The sequence below is a fragment of the Leopardus geoffroyi genome, chromosome B1 (genome assembly GCF_018350155.1).
Source record: "Leopardus geoffroyi isolate Oge1 chromosome B1, O.geoffroyi_Oge1_pat1.0, whole genome shotgun sequence".
Classification (NCBI taxonomy): Eukaryota; Metazoa; Chordata; class Mammalia; order Carnivora; family Felidae; genus Leopardus; species Leopardus geoffroyi.
In genome coordinates this window covers 40,143,600-40,158,456 of record NC_059327.1, presented here as the reverse complement: position 1 = coordinate 40,158,456, position 14,857 = coordinate 40,143,600, and the positions used below count along the sequence as shown (strand labels likewise).

General features: G+C 42.5%; 1 protein-coding gene across 11 annotated transcripts in view; it reads right to left on the bottom strand.

The window, feature by feature from the left end:
* Nucleotides 1–2,739: 2,739 nt before the first annotated feature.
* Nucleotides 2,740–14,857, bottom strand: part of SLC20A2 (solute carrier family 20 member 2) — a 108,441-nt gene continuing 96,323 nt past the window's right edge. For all 11 annotated transcript variants that reach the window (XM_045458965.1, XM_045458931.1, XM_045458975.1 and 8 more), the window contains one exon: nt 2,740–4,249. In XM_045458965.1, the coding sequence (XP_045314921.1) occupies nt 4,085–4,249 (165 nt within the window). In that variant the 3' untranslated portion in view covers nt 2,740–4,084. The remainder of the gene's footprint in view (nt 4,250–14,857) is intronic.

Here is a 14,857-nt window from a genome sequence, read left to right as displayed (position 1 = left end):
AAGCCCTCTCGCTCTGTTAGGTTCTCAATTTGTTCTGGCCTGTCCAGATGGAGACCAGATGATCAATCACACTTGTCGAGTCTGAAACTCCTTACTTTAAATCAGATTGAATTATTTCCTTTATAAAAACAGTCAGAATAAGCCTCTCGCCTTTTCTTCCTAGGCTTCCTTCAAGTTCTTAGTCACCTGGCTGTGTTCCTTCCGGACACCCTCTTCCCAGCCCTACGGCACTATCCTCCTTTTTCTAGAGGCCACAGTTGTGGACACAGTCTGACAGCTGCTCAGAGGAAGAGGCCGGTGGGGAAGCCTGGTCCTCTTACCATTTGGCTGCCTGGACCTTTTCCTCATTCTGTGCCTTAGTTTCTCCAGTGCCTGGCCAGCTCCAGGTGTTCCAAAGACTGGTGTTTCAGTGTCATGGGGTGATGGAATGTAGGTGACTTTCCCCTTTTTTTCATTGCATGCTTCAGGGTTGTTTTGTTGTCTTCTTAATAATAAAGGGTGAAGCGCTATGAAAATATTTAAGAAGGTGACGATCCAAGGACAGGACTCCCTGTCTTCTTCATGAGAATTCAACCGTACCCTACAGGTCCCCCCAATCTTTTTCTTCCCTCACCAAGCACGCAGAGAACCCATTGTCCCGTTTCTTTTGGTCTCTGGCTGTTTTGTTCAACTGTGGCTTCTTTGCTATTCATTTTCTCCATCTAATGTTTTCCTCCAAGCAGCCCACCTGAGGGGAGCCATCCACAAAAAATGGTCAGTGAATAACCACAAGGGAAGGCAAACACGCACACTTGTTCATGGAGCCCTATTCTCAGCCAGGCCTGGAGTGGCCCCCTTCATCACACTGTCCCCCAGAACTCCTTACAGCCCCACAGGAGGCCTTGGGGTCCCCAGGGAGGAAACTGGAACTGGCAGGGCCCGGTGCTCCCTGATGCCAGGAACCACCTTGGCAGGAGCACTTCGAGGTCAACCACAGGGTGAGGCTGAACCTCATCTGAGGACTCAGAACACACTGCATCATCCTTGGGTGCTCTTTGCACGGTAATTGAATATTTGTAATTGAATAAATTCACTGAGGACTAATTTTACATTCCATTTTCGGAATGATGGATTTTTTTTTTTTTTTTTTTTTCCTGCAGCTTATTCTGAGGGGACAGGACTTATTTAAAAAAAAAAAATGTCTTGTTAAAAACGAATGAATGTGTTTACATATTTGCTCAAAAGTTCAGTCCTTTTGGAAAGGCAGAAAATGAAGGAATAAAAAGGCTGTCTGGGGAACTCAAGCTCCCGTGGACAGCCCGCGCTCCGTGCACGCTGTGAACCTCCCAGAGGAGTGGGGACACAGGGAAGCCAGGGTCTCCAAGGGCGCCCCTCTCCGCCCCAGACAGCAGAGGGTGTGATCCGGTGACAAAATCAGTTGCCAGGGTCGTCGGAGTTCCCCTCCTCAGAGAAGTGTTTTCATTTTTAGAGAGAGGCTGATTACGATGACGTCAGAGGAAGGACTCCAGGTGGCCCGGGGCGGGGAAGCCCCTTACCGGCATCCCTCCCCCTCCGAGGTGACCCATCCTCGGCCGAACCTCGGGTACCCTCGTGGGGAGGGGAGGGAGTGGCCCCCTCTGTCAGGTAACAGGCTGCGCGGGGGTGCACCGGTGACAGAGCTGCATGCTTAGTCACTCGGAGGCTCAGTGTGCGTGTGACCTTTGTCCCACTTCGTTTCCTGGGCCTCTGTCCCTGCCTCCCTGGCTGCCGGGGCTGCGCTGGGGCCCAGGGCCCTGGACCGCAGCTTGCCAGCTGGCGCTGTTGTGCTGTGACTGTTTCTTCTTTAACTTTAGGAGGAAATAGAACTTCAATCTGATAAAGCTTTATTAGAAGAGGGTAAAATTGAAAGGCCTAGAATGCCATTTGAAAAATCACGGAAAGCAAATTTCTCTGTGGAGATGAACTTTTTACACCTGGTCAGTTTTCCTCGCCTGTTACCTGCCTGGCTCCAGAAGGCGACGGGGCAGGCGGCCCCTGCGCGGAGGCCGGAGGAGTTTGCTTCAGCTCAAAGGTTTGCTTTTGTTTGGGGCTGCTTGAGCCAAGAAGAGGGTGCGCCTTTTTCTGCTTGGTCCTTAGCGCTGAACATGTGAACCCCCGCCCCGCCTCCCCTCAGGAGGCTGGCTGACTCCAGAGTGGAGGGGGCAAGGCTGAACGCATTAGTGTGATACACCCTTTAATAAAATCCCATCCCGGGACAAACCCTCCCGTCAAATTGCTGAAGGATCAAGGTGTGTGTGTGTGGGGGGGGGGGGGGGGGGGGCGGGGTGCGCATGCACACGTGTGTGGAGTGCCTGTGCATGCGTGCTAGCAGTGGGCATTTCAGGATGCTGGGTTGTGTGACTCATTTTTTCCTTTTCTTACATATATATGTATTTTTTAATTTTTAAAAAATGTTTATTTTTGAGAGAGCGTGAGCAGGGGAGGGGCAGAGAGAGGGAGACACAGATCCCAAGCAGGCTCCAGGCTCTGAGGTGTCCCCCAAAACTGTGAGATCATGACCTGAGCAGAAGTCAGATGCTTAGCCTTAAGCTTAACCGACTGAGCCACCCAGGCGCCCAGCACATATATTTTTTGCACAAACATGTAACAGTCGTAAAATACAGTTATTTGAAAGGTAGAAGTAAAATTACATAGCTTTTATTTTTGTGGAAACTGAACAAAAAAACATTGAATAGATAATTAGAAAAAGACTTCAGAGGCAACCTTTTGAAGGGCATTTTTTTATTATAAATTTAATATGGTTGATTAATGAAAAATCACAATGAAGTACCAAGAAAACGTTTGTCAATATAAAAATTTTAGCAGCATTTCCACGGTTTCAGGCTCCAGCATCACTCACACTCCCTCCCTCCCGCTTTCAGGACAGAATCCAGTGGGACTACAGTAGAGCCTCAAGATGTTCAGCTTAGTAAAGGCCTCAAGGAAATCCTCAAATCCAGTGTATTGTCTGATATTTCAACTCTACCCCCTCCTGAATGTCAACTCACTCGCCTTAGTGTTTTAAGAATTCGCTTTTTCAGGCTGCAGGGGAGAGTACGGGTGAAAATTTAAACTGGACTTGGTGTGTGGTGCTTGATCGGGCAGCCTCACGTATGTACATTCTCTACACGATGACGACGACGACGACGACGATGGGCCACTGCAGGGCTCACCAGTAACTAGCGAGTGGTGGCAGTGGGGGCGGGGGACAGGAAGTAGGATGCTCGTAACGAGCACGTGACAGGGGGCTGGTGCTTCGGCCTCCGCCCTGCTAGGGGGCAGGCCGGGGCCAGGCGGTCTCGCTACAGCCTAGGTTAACAGTAGGATTCATGGGAAGGGGAGAAAGACAGTATGAAAATATAATACTGGCAAACTATTCCCCTGCTTCTTTGGTACTTTCCAAAATTCTCTGATCAAAAAACTATATGGGAAGCACACCATTAAAAAATTACCGTTTTAAGTATTTACAGAGGCAATTATGATATATTACATAATCAATACACAGTATATGAACAAATTCCTCAGTGAAAGCACTTGTGAACTCCTACCCCAGTATTACTCAAGAGCACACCCCCGGATGTACATCTTCCCAAATGTGCATCCAACCCGATTCACACTTATCTTACAGTATATTCAATGGGAAAAATAGCATTTTCCAATCTACACTTTCCTTTTAAAAGGTTCTTAAAATTTGCCACTGAAATCATTCCATACAAAGATTTGTTGAATATTGAATTCTAGACAATATTTCTCCACTCCCATTTCGAGTATGTTTGAAATAATGCTATCTATTCTATGTATACAATATATATTTAACATATAAGTAACTGCACCACGTTATGTCACCACGATACCAGTTTAATGCACATGATTATGTACAGTAGTTAAGTTAGCTCTGGAGGATGACTCTCTACAGTGTAGGTGAACAGTGTGGTTTGGAACCGTATGAAAGGGCCACGGACAAGCTGGCTGGGAGACAGCCGTGCGCAGGCAGCGTGCGTGTAACACGCCACCTACACATACCCACACCAGACCCTCCCTTGTGTACTGGGCGGAAGAAGACAAATCACACATATGGAAGAATCCCGTACATGAGAAGAGCCATGATAGCAGCACTGAACAACCCGGCCACGGGGACAGTCACAAACCAGGCCACAAAGATGTTCCGGAAGAGGCGCCAGTCCACGGCTTTCCGGGAGCGGATCCAGCCCACGGCCACCACGGACCCCACCTGCCGGAGCACAAAGATTTAACAGTAAAAACAGAGGTCCACAGATCTGAAGGCGAGACACAAAATCTGCGTTCAACCAATGTAAATTGGCTCATCTCAGAAGGAAACTGAATTCTATATAATATTACCAATTCCTTCCCCTCCATTTGTTAAAGCTTTTAAAATAGTTTGGATTTCAGGTACAGTTACTTTAGGATTATTCTATTTAGCATATAGTTCTGGTATACTTTTCCACCTACGTTCTGCTCTGTTTGAGTGGAACTTTAGCCAATGACATGTTTTCTATTCTCTCTGCACCTTACAAACTATGAATGTTCTTGTTTTAAATATTCCACAGGTAGGACACTGCTTACTGCAATTTATGAACCTGTTTTAATCACATTATGAAATGGCAATAACGTATCCTTCTCTTAGAATAACAGCATCATACATGTTGGAGCTGGAGAAGACCTTTGAGAGTATCTAATCAGCGTCATTTTTTACAGAGGATAACAGATCCCGAGAGGATTCAGGGGCATGAGGAGCTATCGTAAATCACAGCCGACTGAGGACTAGAACTCAGGCCTCTTGATTTTAAACTGGTTTTCTCCTCCATCTCAAACTGCTTGCAGTTTTTGTACTTTAGCTAGTGTGAGGTGCAGGAAAAAAGTAAAAAGTGAAGTGAAATAAAATAAAATGAACATAAATATTATTGGATCTAAACTGTCACTCATGTCTCCCAAATGACACGTACAGATACTTGAAAATCAGAATGTCAACAATGATTTCAAGTATTTTTGTTTTTTTTTTAATCGGGAAATTTTACTTATGAACAAAATACAAATAGGAAAAATACTTGCAATATGTTGTCAAGAAGGGTATAAGAATAAATGGGTTAAAGACAAAGAAAAATGGGGCTTCTGGTTGGCTCAATCAGTACAACATGCTCAACTATTTTTCTAAACACTCACAGTTCATTTTATGGTTTGTTGAAAGTTTAAAGGAAAAAAGACTCAACCTTATCCTAAAAATGAAAATCATAAGAAAGTACAATGCCTGTAATATCTCCTGCCTCACTCAGGCTCTGGTGGGGCTCAGCACTTGACAGAATGCCCTTGACCATTTGTGAGGTGGATTTTTAAGATCTCTATAAAATAGGCTTTGTCTCTACCGACCCTCAAATACTCCAGAATCAGCAATGACCAATGAGTCAAATATCAAGCAGGGTCTAACCACAGAAAAAATAAAATCCAACCCTTTAGATTGTTTATGGATGCAAACTGCAATGCCAAAAACAGCAGCATATTTAAAGGCAGTTAATCTGACATTTTGTCAAAGCCAGGTGGTGATTAACATCTCCAGGACAGCAACTGACTAACCTGAGTAAGGGGCCATCAAAATGACTGATTTTATTTAAACTCTTTGGCCATAACCAGTACCCTGTATGAACCTGATAATCCTGCTTAGCAGTTCCTAGAACATGACAGACAATTGGGAGTTTTCTACTGCATAAGGATCAGCTAGTTTCTGTTTGTTCTCAAATATGGTCAAATCCACACACACTAGTTCCTGAGATTAAATTCTTCCTGTTGCTCACAGTCTCTCTGGAGCACCGTCCTCTTTAGCACACCTCCTCTTGTTCTGGATTCCCTTTGGGAGGACACCCTCAAGTTTCCATTTTATCTCCGCCCTCTTCCTTTCTTAGAACACTTTTTACCCCCCCCTTTTTTTTTTAATGAGAGAGAGAGAGAGAGAGAGAGCGAGCATGAGTAGGGGAGAGGGGCTGAGGAAGAGAGAGAGAGAGAATCTTAAGCAGGCTCCATGCTCAGCCCTGGAGCCTGACATGGGGCTTGATTCCATGATCATGACCTCAGCCAAAATCAAGAGTCAGATGTTCAGTCAGCTGACTGAGCCACCCAGGTGCCTCTAGAACATTTTTTTTTTTAAAGCATAAAGTTAGAATAATATATAACAAGTTTATGTACTAGGAGGGATAGACAATTATTCAGACCCCCACTATTGTCCTATTTACATATTCCTTTCTTGTATTTTTTATCAATATACTTTTGTTTGTAAGTAATAGGGCATACTGCTCCTTTCTTAAAAAAAAAAATTAACATTATAGGCATCTTCCCATAGTGTTCACAGCCTTTATGATTATCATGAAAAATGACACACCCTTAAGGTGGATGTACCTTAATTTATTTAACCGTTTCCAGTTTGCTTCCAACTTTTCCCTACTGGAAATAGTTTCATGATTAATGTATTCATTCATATCACTTGTATTTAGGCTTAATAAATAATATTCCCTGAAACAGATTATTAAAGAAGGCATTTAGTTTTAGTTTTTATTTTATTTTTAATACCAATATAGTTAACAATACAGGGTTATATTAATTTCAGGTATACAATATTCAATAATTTAAAGGGTGCATTTTAAAAAAATACCTTGAAATAATTTGAAATTTAGGGAAAAGTTGTAAGAACTCCACATACCTTTTACCCAAATTCACCTTTTTCTAACCTTTTGTCACAATCTATGAAGAAACATTTTAATACTATTAAGATACCCTGCTCATCAACCTCCCTCTGTCTTTCCGCTAAAGACTCTGCAATCCAGCCTTTATTACAATGGTTGCAACACAGTAATTTACCAGCTCCCCTCCTCACGTGTCAGAGGAAGTGCTGCTCGCAGGAAGAAGTCTCCTCTCCTAACGCATTTAGGATCGTAATACATCCTGCCAAATAGTTCTATAAACAGTTGTAAATACACAAGGTTGTAGAAAATCTGTGAATTTAGGCACACTCTAAAAACACTACAAATTGTTCTTTTTTGCTAACCAATCATAAAACGTATTACTGTTGCTTTAATTTGCATATTTTAATTACTCCGAAGGTTGAACTTACTTTTATTTATTTATCCAATTTACTCCTTCTAGTCTTTACATATAAAAATTGCCTCTCCGTGTATTTTGCCCATTTAAATACTGGAATCTAAGTGTGTCCCTTATTTATTTATGTGTGGTCTTTACTGAATGATATTAACTGTTAATGCAAGTTATTTTCTCAATTCCGTATTTTGCTTTGTTTCACATTCAAATTTCTAATTCCACACAACAAATTACACTGCACTTTTCTCCTGTAATTTACCCTTGAATATTTGATAAATATTTAATTGTATAAGATTCTATTTTATTCTAAGTTTTAAAATGTTTTAAAAATGCTATTTAAGCCATCAGATATGTATTTTCTGAGAGCTGTGTGTCTTTGTTTTTCTAGATTGACAGCCAGCTAGTCAACATCGTTCACCCAACATCATCAAACCGTATGCTCCTCTATAATAGGTGCCCTCTCGGACCTGTCTACTGGTTTTATACAAATTGTGGTAAAATATGTACACAATGAAACGTATCATTTTAGCCATTTTTAAGTGTACAATCGAGTGGCATAAAGTTTATTCGCACTGTCCTGCAACCATCATCTCCATCCATCTCCAGACCTTCGTCATCTTCCCCAGCTGAGACTGCGCGGGGCCACACTGCTGCCCAGCCTCCGTGTATTTTTAACTCGTCTCTTGTACTTTCTCGCTCGTAAGGCTGGTCCTTCCTCAACGTTTTTCATTTTAGATCATTTCAGATTCTTACTAACTTAACCTACCAAATTCACTTTAAGTCAGTTTGTAAAGTCAGAAGAAAACTCCTTATAAAATTGAGCTTTCCTGTCGGGTAACTGTCTTGTCTGCGGGTGTTCTTTCATCTCTGTGCAGTCTTGTGCCTTCTTCATGTTCCTCACTCCCATTTATTAGGATTATTCTGAAATACCCTTCTTTTTGCTGCAATCCTGGGGGTGGGTGTTCTGGTTTTTATTACATTTTCATTCTGGCTACTGCTGACAGACAAACTCTATAGAGTTCTGTATTTTTATGTGGGCTTGGTCATTTTCACTGAATTCTAGCAGTGTTTTAAGAGATACATGCAGAATTTTATCAAATGTCTTTTTGGCATATATCTCAATAGACGATCATATGTTGTTTTTTAATGGATAAGCCCTATTATATTGAAGATGTCAGAGTACCCTTCTTGGGATTCACTCAACACCTATTTTGTTGAGCACTTATGAGGGGCCAGCCCTGTGCAGGTGCTGCCGTGTTCAGAGCCTGCTTTCCTGTAATCTGGAAAATTAATTTGATCCTGCTGAAATGTTTTTTCATAAACTCACTGATGTTATTAGCACCTTACATTTTATACTAATATTCATATGTAAATATAGCTTTCATTGTCATGTTTATTAAAAAAATTTTTTTAAATATTTTTGAGAGACAGAGTGCAAGCGGGGAGAGGCAGAGAGAGAGGGAGACACAGAATCTGAGGCAGGCTCCAGGCTCCGAGCTGTCAGCACAGAGCCCGACTGGGGCTTGAACTCACGGACCATGAGATCATGACCTGAGCCAAAGTCAGATGTTTCACCGACTGAGCCACCCGGTGGCCCCTATGTTTATTTTTTTTAATGTTTATTTTTGAGAGAGAGAGGGGCAGAGAGAGAGGAGAGAGGAAGACAGAGTATCCGAAGCAGGCTCCACATGGACAGCAGAGAGCCTGATATGGGGCTCAAACTCATCAGCTTTGAGATCATGACCTGAGCCGAAATTAAGAAGCTTAAGACGCTTAACTGAGTCACCCAGGTGCCCCACATTGTCATGTTTTATTAGGTATTAGTCAACGTCTTTACAGTTTTGGTATTGAGGTTATTCAGTATATGCTTTATAGAACAAAATGAGGAGTTTCCTCTTCTATTTTGTTTTTTTTCTACCTTGTGGAAAGTTTACATAAAGTGAAAATTATTCTTTTAAAATGGAAGAGGTGATCTAATGAATCCATTGAGAAGTGGAGTCAGTTGTGCCCCCTCCTTTTTGGTTTTTCAGATGAGAAGAATTGTTTTTGGAGAATGTCCTTAATTTCTTCCTCCGGCTCTAGTCAGATTTTCTACGTTTTCCTACTTCTTTGTCAGTATTTGTCATGTATATTTTTTGCAGAAAATAACGCATTTTCCAAAGGTTTCTAAATTCTTCACATTTTGAGTAATCACTTTTCTCTCTCCTTCCCCTTCAGGATTTATTTTTATTTTAGAGAGAGCAAGAGCATGAGTGGGGGGAGAGGGGCAGAGGAAGACAGAATCCTTTTTTTTTTTTTTAATGTTTATTTTTGGGAGAGAGAGCACGAGTAGGGGAGGAGCAGAGAGAGAGGGAGACACAGAATCCAAAGCAGGCTCCAGACCCTGAGCTGTCAGCACAGAGCCCAATGTGGGGCTTGAACCCATGAACTGTCACATCATGACCTGAGCTTAACTGACTGAGCCACCCAGGAGCCCCAGAGAGAGAGAGAGAGAGAGAGAGAGAGAAACAATCTTCTTAATCAGGCTCCACACTCACTGCAGAGCCTGATGCCGGGCTCAATCCATGACCCTGGGATCATGACCTGAGTCAAAATCAAGAGTCGGACGCTGAACTGACTGAGCCACCCAGGTGCCCCAGTACTTTTGGTTTTAAATTTGTTTTGCTTTTATAATTATTATACCTTTCTTACTGTTTCCTCAGAATTTTTATTGCACTGTACCTTTTATAAACTCCTAATTTAATGTCTAGTTCTTGGGGTGCCTGGGTGACCCAGTTGGTTAAGTGACCGACTTTGGCTCAGGTCATGATCTCACAGTTTGTGAGTTCGAGCCACACATCGGGCTCTGTGCTGACAGCTCAGAGCCTGGAGCCTACTTCAGATTCTATGTCTCCCCCTCTCTCTACCCCTCCCCTGCTCATGCTCTGTCTCTCTGTCTCTCAATAATAAATAAATGTTAAAAAAAAAATTAATGTCTAGTTCTTTTATCATTCCTTTGCTCAATTAAATCATTTATTAAAGATAGGACTTTTCAATTGAATATAACTTCGGTTCCCAAAGGTTTTTCCATGTATAACTACACACACACACACACACACACACACACACAGAGCTTTCTTTTTCTTTTTTTTTTTTTTTAAATGTTTATTTATTTTTGAGACAGAGAGAGACAGAGCATGAACAGGGGAGGGTCAGAGAGAGAGGGAGACACAGAATCCGAAGCAGGCTCCAGGCTCCTAGCTGTCAGCACAGAGCCTGACGTGGGGCTCGAACTCACAGACCGTGAGATCATGACTTGAGCCGAAGTCAGACGCTTAACCGACTGAGCCACCCAGGTGCCCCCACAGCTTTCTTTTTAAGAAAGCTATCATTGTAATTTTTTAACTCCCTCATTCAACTGTTAAAAAGAGCATTTAAAATTGTCCAAGGGATTACTTCCCTTTTTCAACACATAATAAATTTATAGTTTAACTTCATTGTGATTGGTCTGTGTAGTACAACTTCTATTCTTATTTTATAAATGTTATTTTTTAAGAATGTTTATTTTTAGGGGCGCCTGGGTGGCGCAGTCGGTTAAGCGTCCGACTTCAGCCAGGTCACGATCTCGCGGTCCGTGAGTTCGAGCCCTGCGTCAGGCTCTGGGCTGATGGCTCAGAGCCTGGAGCCTGTTTCCGATTCTGTGTCTCCCTCTCTCTCTGCCCCTCCCCCGTTCATGCTCTGTCTCTCTCTGTCCCAAAAATAAATAAACGTTGGAAAAAAAAAAAAAAAGAGTGTTTATTTTTATTTTTGCTAGAGAGTGTGCATGGGAGAGGGGCAGAGAGAGAGAGGGGAACAGAGGATCCGAAGCAGGCTCCACGCTGATCAAGCAGAGAGCCTGATGTGGGGCTCAAACCTGCACACCGTGAGATCATGACCTGAGCTGAAGCAGGATGCTCAACCAACTAAGCCACCCAGGTACCCCTATTTTATAAATTTTAAAGTGACTTTTATCATGGCCTTCTGAATTTATCATTAGTATTTATAAATGCTTGATGATACTTGACGAGAAGGCATGTGATCAGTAGGGTAAAACTTTGGTACATATTTATTAATTATAGTGCTCTAAATCTATTGTCCAAATCTTGTATATTCCTAAATACTTTTTGTCTTCTTCATCTGTCACACACTTAGACACACTAATTTTTGAGTTCTAATGGCTTTTGCCTTTTTAGTTGTTACATTATTTGGATCACAAGGGACCTAGAGTCTGATGTCTTCACTACTGATTAGGTCTTCTGTTGGTATTATTCACTGCTGTATTGTAACCTCCCACTTAATAAGCTAAATGCACTTCCAGCTTAAGGCCACCGTCAGGCACCAACAGCAACAAAATTATTGGGAAGTGGGCGGGGGGGGGGGGGCAGGGAAGTTAAGTAGGGGAACCAAAGAGCAAGAATTAGAAAAAATTAAATTAGAGATTAGAATACTAAATTTTTACATTTTTAAAATTTAAAAAAATGTTAAATCAGTAGTGTTTCCTATAAGCGGTTTCAAATCCAAAGGCTGGCTGAGTAATCATTTATGTGACCAACATAGATGAACAATGCGGGTAATTCACAAAAGAGTAATCCCAAACCACCCCACCTGGAATTAAGACATTCTGCATTAACACCACTCTGAATCGCTACTGAAAAGTTCACAAATGTGTTCAACAGTGGCCACTGCCTGTTGTACACCAGGGCTGAAGGTTGAAGCTGATCGAGGAGCACAGAAGGCAAGAACAATTAACAAGTTACTGAAACACGCCTCTGTGGACACTTGTATTTTCAAGACTCATTTCTATTTTTTTTAATTAAGGCTTTCAGTTTTAACCAGAGGTATCATCCCAGGAAAATATCTAAGGAACTGAGCCCTATGGTGTGAAATACAAAAATACTTAACACTTAAAGATTTATAGAAAGCAAAACTTGTCATCAAAGATGGTCTTACCTCTGCCTTGTGAAATATATGATTATACTATTATATTATACTATTCTGGATACTATGAATTGTCTAATTATTCGTTTCCAAATTATACATTCAACCAACATCTGTATCACTTAATGAAGGTTTATAAATTTTCTTCCATAGGGTACAAAATTTAAACTATGCCCTTAGCTATGTACACTTAGAAAAAAGCATGAATAAATAAAATCTACTCAGATAAATTCAAAAGCTTATTTTCAACAATGGTATGCATCTTTTTTTCCTGCCAAGTTCCTAACTTTTGACCTCCTTCTGAGGAAGGCAGCTGTAAGCAAAAAAAACCTAACAAGCAGATAGGAGGGGAAGCAGGGAAGCAGGAAAAAATCGAATAGGTAGTATGATTGTTCCTGAAAACATGATGGCGTCCGGTTATGATTTTATGTGGAGGTCAACACACTTTGAATGTTTCCAGAGTCATGGCGTTGCTCACACAGGGCCTTGGTCTTACATTTCAGCCACACCTGCCACGTGGGGCCCGCAGCATGCCAAGCCTGTGCTGCAGGAGGGGTAAGTGCTCTGCACCAGGGCGGCTGCGAACTCTTCCCAGTGCCCCAACATCCGGGCTTTGTGCTCCAGGTCTGGAGAGCCAGGACTCCAACTTTAGCTACTGCAGTGACTAGCTCTGGGCTTTGTCCACCAGTCCACGATCAATGATACTGGACAGACCGATTAGAATCCGAGTTGAGCTCTGGCTCCAGTCTATTTGATAGCTGACATCCACTGTGGTCTCATGTTAAGGAGACTTTTTTTTTTTAAGTTTTAAAAAACGTATTTATTTTTTTTTTATTTTGAGAGAGAGAGAGAGAGAGAGAGATAAGAGTGTGTGTGTGTGTGTGTGTGTGTGGGCACAAGTGGGCAGAGAGAGACGGAGACACAGAATCAGAAACAGGCTCCAGGCTCTGCCCCAGAGCCCACTGTGGGGCTCGAACCCATGAGCCATGAGATCATGACCTGAGCTGAAGTCAGACACTTAACCGACTGAGCCACACCAGGCACCCCCTGTGTTGCTTTTTCAAGAGGTCTTTCAACTGGTGTGAAAGTTTGCCTTCACTAGGCTTGCTCACATGCGGGGTTAATCATTGAAAAGACAGTAACATTTATTTAAAAGCAGCCCCAAAGACTCTTCATGCCTACAGAAAAGTTCAAAGCCTATTTTCTTTGGGAGAAAAATATATTTAATAAGAGGCAGTTCCTCTCTGCTCCCACACACCAGCAAGCTGAAATTGATGTGGAGTAAGGTGGAAGATGATCACTCTTCATTCCATAGTTTTACTGTTTGAAATATTTCACTGAACGTGTGCTTCTTTTCTAAGTTTTAAATAACTGAAATTAGAACAGTAATGGTAGGAGCACACAGCACTTCTCCTGCGTTCCTTTTCTCTACTGGACAGGCACACAGGGCTGCACCAAGAGCAGGGCTGGGGCCACACTGGCTGTGCTACACCTCAGCTGGGCCAGTGCCTCGTTGGGTGATCTTGGGCGAGTTACTTAACCTTTGTGTCTTCAGTCTCTTCACTGGTGAGACTGAGGTAATGTTAGCACCCACCTCAGAAGGCTCCTGGGAGGATTAAATGAGTTAATATTCACAGCACACTTAAAACACCACCGGCAGAGAGCACTTGCCCTGCACATCTTAGTTGTGGCTGGTTACCATTACCGTGATCATCATGGTGAAAATCAGGAGGCACAGAGCATGCAGTGAAGGTCTGATGCTAAAAGTATGATCTTGGGAGAGTGACCTAACTCGGGAGGCCTCAGTTTTCTCATCTGTAAATTGGGAATAACTACTGATTTCACAGGGTTACTGTGAGTATTAAGCAATACACTGTGCGTGTATAAAGCCCTAAACACAGAGCTTGACTTTCTCCAAGCGTTAAGTGGCAATGATTTTTATAATGAAAATTTGTGCAAATTGAAGGTTTTCTATATACTGTAGCAACAAAAGGAAAAGAGGAAAAAACAAGGAAACAAAACACCTCTTTCCAATGAGGCTGATTCTCCATGCCACAAGGCTCCAGATTTGCCAGCTGGCCCACTTAAAATATTCCCATAAATGCCACCTGATATTTTAATATCTGAAGCACGAAGCCATTCACATTTAGTGGCATTTGTTTACAATGAACACATTGGTTGGAGTTTTTTAACTGTGTGTGAACACAGATGGCCATCTTGTCTTGGTTACTGTGGTGCCTGGGTGCCTACAATGGTGCCTCACACAGAGCAGGTACAGAGGAGTTTTTCTTGAATGACATGAACAAATGAACTGAGGACAAATCTGGAAGTGCTTTTGCTTTGTTGGAGTATTTTTGTGTATAGGAGGCCCACTTGAGTATGTTTTAGCACTCTCTCCAGTTGCTGGGCAGACCTGGCTTCCAGTCCTGACTCCTCCCTAGGTGACCTCAGATAACTCCCTGAAACTCATGGAGACCGATTCCTCTTCCTGAATCTTTCGGGTTCCTTGCAGCTCCAGCATTCCCCATTATAAGGAATTCCCTCGTGCACAGCCCTGAGTTTACAGCACTTGGCAGTGATCAATATTCAGCATCACCCCTCACTTAGAATTTACTCTAAGACAATATAGGCAATTTGAGCAATCATACACAGAAAGAGAACTGACACAACCGAGCCTTACGATTCCATTGAGATGGTTCCTGCTTATGTCTACTTCCACTGTCAACTCCCAGTCCCCTGCACTGGTTGTAACTGAGGGGCATGCCTCCATTTGAGCCTATGA